Source organism: Olea europaea, chromosome 13, assembly GCF_002742605.1.
Source record: "Olea europaea var. sylvestris chromosome 13, O_europaea_v1, whole genome shotgun sequence".
Taxonomy (NCBI): Eukaryota; Viridiplantae; Streptophyta; class Magnoliopsida; order Lamiales; family Oleaceae; genus Olea; species Olea europaea.
In genome coordinates, this window is record NC_036249.1 from 13,010,548 (window position 1) to 13,020,491 (window position 9,944).

General features: G+C 35.0%; 1 protein-coding gene across 1 annotated transcript in view; it reads right to left on the bottom strand.

Annotated features, from left to right (window-relative positions):
- LOC111407660 (protein HLB1) overlaps positions 1–9,452 on the bottom strand; it is a 12,190-nt gene extending 2,738 nt beyond the window's left edge. Inside the window, 9 exon segments of the mRNA XM_023037282.1 lie at positions 846–848; positions 1,182–1,268; positions 1,435–1,464; positions 2,070–2,120; positions 2,338–2,421; positions 2,863–2,976; positions 3,329–3,398; positions 4,604–4,723; positions 8,909–9,452. Coding sequence (XP_022893050.1) covers positions 846–848; positions 1,182–1,268; positions 1,435–1,464; positions 2,070–2,120; positions 2,338–2,421; positions 2,863–2,976; positions 3,329–3,398; positions 4,604–4,723; positions 8,909–9,303 — 954 coding nt within the window. The 5' untranslated portion in view covers positions 9,304–9,452.
- Between the last annotated feature and the right edge of the window lie 492 nt (positions 9,453–9,944).

A 9,944-nucleotide genomic window follows, 5' to 3' on the forward strand; every position in this document is an offset into this window, starting at 1 on the left:
TTAGCAATGCATTGCATTGCATAAAGAGAAATAACAAGATGAAAAATGATAAAAGTCTCTCTCTCTCTCTCTCTCTCTTCAAATCAAATAAATGACACCCCCCCACCATAATGTCACACTCCCCGTCTTTTGTTTCTTCCCCATGCATATTATTATCAAAATCAACTTAAAAATATAATATGCATCACCCCTTTTCCTCTCGCATGTACTTCCTTTAGGAAAATAAATGTGGCATTGTCATATTTCCAATGTCCAAATACATTAATAATTTGGCAGTTTATTGAATCCAAAACTTGTTTATTGATAAATAATAGCAGAAAATTTGAGTAACATGGGGACTATCTCAAATTTGGAGAATTATATAAGAAATTGTAAAATGTACCACCTGGCAAAATAAGAGGTTTAAATGGTTTGTGGTTGATTACAATAATAATGAAATTATTCTTTTTATTTTTAGAGGTCGATTTTTTAAGTCATACAGACATAATATTCGAAGCCTAGTCAGTATAAACATATATATTTATTTGATTTCATTATTGTTAAATGATTTCGTGCTTTATAACTTCTTTCTTATATTATCCTTATTTATCTTAAGCTAAATAAATTGGGATTAGCTTGGATAAAAGTGAATTTTCTAAAACACATAAAAATTTTCTACTCGGTTCGTCACATATAAATTCATATAAATGCCAAAATAAGAAAATTTTCAATTTTCTGTAAGTGTAAATTGGAGAGTACTTGCAATTAATTAGGAAAAAAAATGACAAATTGTTTATTTCTTTTCTTTTGGGATAATAATTTTTTGGAGTTGATTTATACGCACAGTAGAGGAAAATAAACACAACAAACTAGGGTATGGTGCAGCAGAAGAGAAGTGAAACTTCGATCTTCATAGCCTCAGATTGAAATACACAACATGCAGTTGAGGACGATTTCTATAACTTGCATTTGAGGATGAATATACAACCCAACCAGCTTTACCAAAACTGGGTAGCCAGTTTTAAACAAACATGCCTGGCTCAGTGGGTTTTGACCCATTAAATGTAAAACAGTCCAAAAGTGCAGGCCAGACCAGTTTAGAATTAGGTTTGCCAGTCCCGGTGTTAAACTGGTCGATCTGGCGTGGTTTTAGGTAAACAAAATTTCTCCAGATCTTTTTTTTTAAATTCACCCATGCGCACTGCTAAATCAAATGGTTTCTATACCTTGCTGATTGCAGTTTTTACAATGGTCTGTTTTTCACGAGCAGGGACAATTGCACTGAGTTCCTGAAATAAGAATTCGAAGCATAAAATTATTTACCAAACTTAAGGTACGATAAAAGTACTCAAGAATCGTGAAACCATACACCAATTATTGGACTCATATAGCAGCATAAATCCAGAATGGCGAGCAATTAAATGTTTTGTTTAGCAGGAAATTAAGCAAATTTACCTGCAGAGCAAGCCCCCAGTTGTTAAGTGCCTGGAAAAAAATAATAAAAAACTCAGAAAATAGCAAAGAAATAAAAATCATGTCGTTCCAGGTTAGATAAGGGAAATAGATAGAAGGCAGCACATTCTGTGAAAGGAAGCGATTATGAGAAGTGTCGCATTGTGAGTGATTCATATAGTCCCAGTTTGGTGATGATTAAAAATCAAAATTTTAGTAGATTTTAATAAAAGTTGATGAAATGTATTGTTGAAAAGTTATGGGTCCCATGAAATGAGGTTAAAACTGACTTTGACTAGAAATTTAATATGATTAAAATCTACAGGCATAATATAAGAAAATTTGAAGTAGTTCATAAATGCTGAAAGAAGAGAGACAAAAAGGTAGCACATTCTACAAAAGTATGCGAATATGAGAAGTGTCGTATTGTGTGATACATATATTAAAGTTAGAAAATTTGAAGTGGTTAATAAATGTTGAAAGACCAAACAATGAGGGACAGAAAGACCAGAAACCAAATTGAGATTTTGGCAATAGTAAAATCAACATTGGAGACTATTTTTCACCAGCTGATCCAAAGTTGCAGCAGAAGAGGCTGTTTCTGGGGTTTCTAAGACTGTAATTACTCAAAATATTACCTGAGGACTGTTCCAATTGAGTTGAACTGCCTTTTCATAATTCTTTGTAGCCTGAAAATTAGACAAAAAGAAACAACGTTTTTCAAATTGGCATATCTTGAAATTTATTAAAAAGGAGCTTTATTCTTCAATTGAGTTTGACATGTCCCCGACATCCATACTATGTCCAGCTGAATTAAAAATCATGATATAAAAAAAAAACACAAACTTAATGATCAGACTATATAAGCATATAGCATCTGAAGTTCATTTCAGGAAAAGCTCCAACCTGCTTCCAAAGTTCCTCAGCTTCCTTGGTACGACCTCGCATTTTCGCCCGATCAGAGATTGCTATAGCCCAATTATAATATGCCTGACATTCGTAACAATATGATTAAGATTGTCTTTTTAAGTGAATATCTAATAAATGTTTTATAAAAGAATAAATATTGTAAAATAATTTCTCAAGGTAAATCTAAGATCCAATCTGAAGTAAGCCCACTATGCATCGTCCAGACAATAAATTATCTTACATCTTAGTTTTCTCCATCATAAAGGTACTGCTCCACAAGTGTATGTAGATTCATATGTGAACAAACCGCACAAGGACATGGCATTTGCACAATATTGTGGACAAAAACTGATATATTTAAAGAGACGTGATACAATCTAGATCAGGTTCTTCATTTATTATGGTGCACCAAAAGTAAAAAGCCTGCATTATTATATTCCTTACATTTTCCAACTGCAATAGATGCTACTGCAGTTGCATATAAATTATACACACTTTTTTAGCATAGCATTGAATACATACATCATTAAGTGTAGGGCAAAGACGGGTCGCCTCATCATACTTTTTACAAGCCTCTTCGAGCAAAGCATCCTTGGAAGGAGAACCAGATTCAGGATTTACATTATCTGCACTTTCCTGCATTCATAGCCAAACTTTGAGGATGTGGTAAACACTTTCTGATTGTTTAGATACAACTCAAAACAAAACTGTCCCTGAATCAATGGAATAAATTGTGAGCATATCTATATACAGAATTCCTAAATGCCAAGTTAGAAGACATTCATTTTCAACCAGTTACTTACGTGGATTATGTTCCATTCAAAAGTGGGCCAGATGCAAAAATTGTGGTGTAAAAGACAGCTAGAGGAAGATATACTATGATACACGAGCATTTCTTGCAAATAGAGTGAATCAAAATGGAAGGAGAAAAACAAAAACCTTCATATATTTATAGCAAGAAGTTCTATTAAATTCACAATATTCATACCTGAAGAACCAGTGCCCAATTGTACAGTGCATCATAATCACCTGGATTTCTCTCTATTGCACTAGCATATCTGCAAAAAAGTGCCAACAGTAGCAACTAAATTCTCCTTCTCTCAACACTGTTAAGCTTTGAAAGGATATTTTCAGAGGAAAATAGTCAAAAGGGTTACTTTCTCATTGAAAGAGGAAATAAAACTCAGGACACACAACCTGACTGACTTTTCTCCACCCACTCATTATGTGGTTTAAAAGTTTATCGTGCTCGTGAAAAGCTGGGAAGTATGAATGTGCTTCAACTCGAGAGGAGTGGTCAAGAGCATATAACTGCCAAGTGTGAATATCGATATATTGAGGACCCAAATATATGTTCATGAAGCTCCACGTATCTAGATGCTTCCTACTAATTGTACATGCAGAAAATTTTCATTGCACGATTGTATACTTTATTAATATCGAGAGAACATTTTTCTATTTCAAAGAAGTCAATAATCTGTAAGAAAGTACGAGTAAGACAAGGAAGAGGAACCAAATTCAAGCAGTTAATCATTATTCAACCATGACATTAAACAAGAAGACCAAAAAATGTGAAGAAAGAAGTATGACACTTGCATCACATAGTTCCTGAGTCGTTGAAGTCATGTAAATGCTTCCAATTATCTTATGGCGATGGTATAAAACTAAATTCCTATTGTTTGAGTTAGAAAGGAGAGCAATTAATTTAGGACAAAGGATCTAAGCACTAGTGAAAATATGACCCCAAGAAGCAAGGTTTGAACAGAAAGATACTATAAAATATGTTTTGAAACTTGATAAAAATCAATAGCACACCCCCTAAATAAAGGGGAGTTTGATATGCATCTTCATTGGCTATCTTTGTGTTTAGTGAGCAATCAATCACTACAATTAAGCACATCTAACACAATTTAATTTAAATCAGAAACACATAGTCGATGCGAAATTGGGTTTAAAAGCTCTATGCACGTTGCAGTTTGCATAGAAATCTTTGAAGCATTAACTCACATTTAGAGAGAAACAGTAAATGAATAATGTGCATTGCAAAGTCACAATAATTTTAGATTAGGAAGGTGTTTGAGCCCCATTTTTATGAAAAAAATGCATTTTAGAATAGTAGAATGATGGGAAATGTGTGGTTGAAAAATAAGGAAAAGTTTTTTATTTATGTGAAATATTATTTTATGAAGAATGTGTGATTGAAAAGAAGAGAGAAAAATGTATTTTGTAAAAAATGGGAATCAAACATAGCCTAGATTCCTACCTCCTTGCAGCAAATGTAAGAATCCGTTGTCGAGACCTACCCTCCTCATCAACACCTGTGACGCTATCAATCAACTCCATAGCAGCATCATTCTGGTTTTGCTGTTGTGTGCTTGTTTGACTGGAATAAATCAAATGCGCAAGAGACCATACAAAAGAGGAGTAACACTTGTCATGATAATAGCACATAAAGAATAAATGACTGAGAGTTTCACGTGTCCTGCTCAAGACAGAAGAACCTGGTAAACAGAAAAAATGCTACACAAAATTCTTCAAGGAAAATTACACACTCTGCACTCAAGAAGCAAAAAACCTCCTAAGAAAATGCATTTATTTGGAGAATAATGGAGAGTCAGCCATTTTATATCTACCCAAGATTAAGACAGAAGAACAGGAGGTAAACAGAAAAAATGCTACACAAAATTGTTCAAGGAAAATTACACACTCTGCACTCAAGAAGCAAAAAACCTCCTAAGAAAATGCATTTATTTGGAGAATAATGGAGAGTCAGCCATTTTATATCTACCCAAGATTAAGTAAGCATACGGCAGGATATAAATCGATGACAATGAATTTTGTCAAGGGAATTATAAAAAGTTGGTAGCAGGAAAGCTATACTTTGATGAACAAGGGTAAATATAGCATTACATTGACAAATTCTCAAATCTCTTGTGCTAATAGAGCAAAAACAAGTCAACATGGAAACACAAGAACAAGTATTGTCTACAAAAAAGTAGTTGAATTCATCTCTCAAAAACTGTCCGTTAGTCAGGAATTTTTCCACTGAATCTGACACCTGGCAAGTGAGTCGTACACAAAGAAGTCAGTAAAGAGAGAGAAGGCATAATCACAAGAATTATGCACGGACAGTCATTGATGTCTAAAATCCAGACTTTAGGCCTACATCCCACTGCAATATAGTAAGTAAATGTATTACCAAAATATTGGCAGCAAGTTAAAGGCTTGAAGAGGATACTGCCTTCACGGTCAATGATAACCAATCAGACAATTCAGAAGGAAGATCTAGAAGCCTAGAAAAGAGAATATCTTGCTAATACAGCAGAGTTTATAGAAATGTCATATAAAGGAGGCTGGTAACCTGGATATGCTGCATGAAAAAGACCCGGTGTAGACATGTAATTCAGTAAATCGGAGACTTCTATTGGTAAAATATGAACTATAAGCTTTTCTTTGGTTAATATCAACTGGGTTGAAACCTGTGTGGCAAATGACAAGTTGCAGATATACAATATATATTAACGGTGCTTTGGAAAGGTGCTTGGGGAGTTTTAGGGGCCTGAGGGAAGGGAATCATCTAAGCTGACCTCTTTCTATGAGTTACGGACACCTCTCGTCTTGCAGCTGAAGAGGAACGAAATCATGACATCCATGAAAATGCTAAGAGCTAAATTTACATGTTTCTGTGCTTTTCTTTTCTTTCGTTGTTTTCATTTTACATAAGATTTCTTTGTATAGGAGGAGGTTCAAAGAAATCATCCCAGAAAGTAGGCAGTGTGTTCCAAAGTTCGAAAAGAGGGATGGATGGAATCAAATTTACAGTAACACACTTCTTACATAACAAGTTTGGTGAAGGGGAAGAAGGGCTATTTGAGCTAACTGAGCTCGAGATAGGAACTTGCCTGCTAAATACTTAGGCTTGAACCTAATCACAAAATTGCAGGCCACGGGATTATAGATTGCTGGCATGGTTTAGAAAACCCAATTGAGGCCTGCCTTAAGGCCTGTCTCAGAGTGAGATGAGCAAAAAAGGCCCCAAGGAGCTGTTGTAAGGCAGGTTTTTTGGAGGCATATGCCTCAGTTGTGTGAGGCACACTCCTCACAACACCGTCTCAGTTGTCAGGCATGCACTTCTTAATTTTATGAACTTATTTACTCTGCTTTAGGTGTTAAAACACAAACATAAAAATTCTTATAGACCCATTGGGAATAACATAGCACCCAATAATAAATTAAAAAATTGTGTTTCCCAAACCATGGAAATGTCCACTGCCCCCACCAACTAAATTATAGTTTCCTTTTTACAATTTTTTCTTTTGTTTGTCTATACACTCTAAATTATTCTATTATGAATTTTGAAGATTGTTAAGATTTATTATGAGCTTATTTTGTATTTTAGCCCCTGATTAGTTCAGCTAAAACAACTGATTAAAATCTAAGTCAAAATCAACAATTAAATTTTAACCACTCATTTATTGGGATCCACAACTTCTCAACCACACATTCCATCAACTTTTATCAAAATTTACTAAAAATCTAATTTTTATGTGAACCACACAAGATCTTAATAATTTATATATATATATATATATATATATATATATATATATATTTTGCTTTATGGTGAAGCTTATGCCTGGCTTCATGTTGAAAAAAATCCCTTAGTACATGATAAGGACTCATTAAACATTGACTGTAGGTGGATGATGAGCTGAAGTTACAATTTTGGAAGCCTATAATTGGATGATTGCAGATCATTCTCTTTGAAGTCCACATTCATTTGGGAAGTATCTTTACTCTGAAAATAATTCACAGGCTGAGCTTAACGAAGGTCAGAAGATACTAAGGGCCCTAATATGGCAGGGGGCTGCTTTCATTTGTAAGCCATTATAAAATGGGGATTGGGGTTACTGATGATACGTGAGTGGAACAATAGCAATGGGAAATATTCAAATCCAAATAAAGCAGTTATCGCGAGATATCCTAGTGTTGGAGCCTTGAAGGAAGATACTGCAGCTTGGGAGAAGGTGAGAACTTGGAGGTGGTCCTGATACTTTCTTATGCCATGATAATCACATATGAGCTCTACGATTTCATTTTTAAGAAAACATAGTAAAGCAGTTTGCCAATGAGGAGATTGCAAAGATGAGTTCTACTATTGAAGAAAAATTAAGCCCCGTTTGATGTCCTTTATTGAGAAAAAAATGATGTTTTGAATAGTGATTTTTGGGAGAATATTTGGTAAAAAAATCAAGGAAAAGTTTTGGGTTTAAGCGCAAAATATTGTATTGTGTAAAAGTGTGGTTGAAAATGAGTATGGAAATTAAAGAGTTTTGTTTTAAAGGGGGAGAAACAGGGGCTAAAATAAAATGGCCTAATGGGAGGAAGGAAATAGCCATAGTGCAAGAGTCAATAAGTGAACCACCAGAGAGCTTTTTCCCAATAACAAAGGCAAGATTGTATTCTAGTGACTTCCAGGCATCAAGAGGTTGAATTTTCCAAGTGTGCATGGAGACTCCTAACGATAAGAGCAGCATCAGTAGCACAATATCAGGTGAAGTGGGTTAAAAAGAGATCATATATGCTTTCAATCTTGGTTGCAGTATCATGAAGATGAGGAAATGGGGACTTGCACATAATGTGAATTATGTACTATGTCAGCAGGGTGATAAAAATACTGGCCATTAGCAAATGCACTTATTCAGGTTAAATGTGGTGAAACATATACTATCGCCTGCATATTATAAAAGTAGCAATGAAGGGATCAATATGGATGTTTAATACATTTAATGGTAATAATTTCTGGACTAGGCTATGCATATTGGCTTTCCAGCACCTGTCTAATTTATGTGTAAGGAAAAGAATAGTAGCAGGCACTTCCCAAGAATCAGAGAAGTGGAAATTATTCTTGACATGTCAACTAGCACTTCAATCAATGATAACCAAAAGGAGGACAATACTCAATACAAAGAACACTGAGGAATTAAGCATAGCACTGGGGCTGACATCGTAAATTTTCCACAAGAAGCTGAATCTGTCATAAGGTGCCATTAGTATGGGATTGTTCTGTAAGATGATAATAATGGCTCTTTCTTCTATTAATTAGTGTAGTATAATGGAAGTTGCTATTTTGACTAGAAGGCGGTCTTTTACATCGTCAAATTTAATCAGCACGCAATAGAACTGCCAATGTACTTTACTTCGTCAATTCTTGATCATACAAGTCTCTCAGTAAAGACTCTACTACAGATCTTCCATCAATCTTCGCAAATCACTTTCTCTATACTCACACTAAGAATGGAATGGAATTTCACAGTGCCAGTTATAAGGAACTAAATTGTATGATTAATAGTACCTAAATCACTCAGCCTAGCAACCACAATTAATCAAGCTTTTTACATTATTTAAATTTTCATAGAAGAAATCAATTCACGACATGATACGACCAATTTATTTCATTTACCATATATTCTTCTAATCCTGTATTTGAATTTAATCATTTTCTCACCTCGAATGGGGAAAAAATATAAATATGAATTTTTATCTAAATCATCAGAACGAAACTGACCTTTGAGGAGTATCAACCTCCTCAATGGCATCACCGTTTTTCAATTCATTCAACAATTCTCGCATGGTAAAAGTCCGATTCCCTTCCTCTCGTTTCAGTTTCGATTCACTCCCCACATAATTCCTTTTTACCTCCTTCTCCTCAGATTCATTTGGCTGGATCGAAATTTCTTCTGCCGCAGAATTCGATACCTCCGCATGGACTGATTGTACTTTTTCGGATTCAACTACGTCGTCGATTTTGGAATCTTCTTCCGCATCTGGTGATTGTATATCTGTATGCTGGATTCCGATGTCGTTTGAATCGGGATCTGGATCGGTGGCAGGTGGTGCTTGCTCGGACTCGGCTTCGGGTTTGGGAGCTCCGTTTTCTAAATGATCAGCATTTGAAGACATTATATTGATGCAGTAGATTACAGGATTTGGAAGCACAACAAGAAGGGGGGGCAAATTTTTGAGAAAGAGAGCGAGATACTTCAGTTAAAAAAACAAACTAGATGGGGGAAGAAACACTGTTTTTTTTACTGAGTTGCGAAGGAGAGGAGGCGCAGCGATTTTTATATGAGTTAAATTAAATGTTTTATTAGACTCCGAAATTTACATGGTGTCACAATTTAATCATCGAACTATTAAAATTATCCCCTTAACCACTAACTTTACTTCGTCGGTGTCCATTACTCTCCAGGTTGAATTTGTCAGTAGACGTGCTGATGTAGCTGACGAAAAATTAAGGTGGAATCCATACAAATGTAAAATATTTGCCAACTCAAGGCCATCGCATTTAGCTAAAACACGCCTTCATCAAACGGCTACACCAATTTCATAAAACACGATATAACAAAATCAAATTCCACCATCACAACAAAGCTTGAAGTCAGTTTATCCCATCCTAAATCTCTCAAACCCTAAGTGCCTGAATGAAGAAAAAGACGAAAATTCCCAAATCAATTAGCCAAGCTTCATCCTAAATCCCTCGAATAACTATGAAATTTACTAGCTCTCCACTCTAAACCCAAAGACCCAAATTCCCCTGAAAT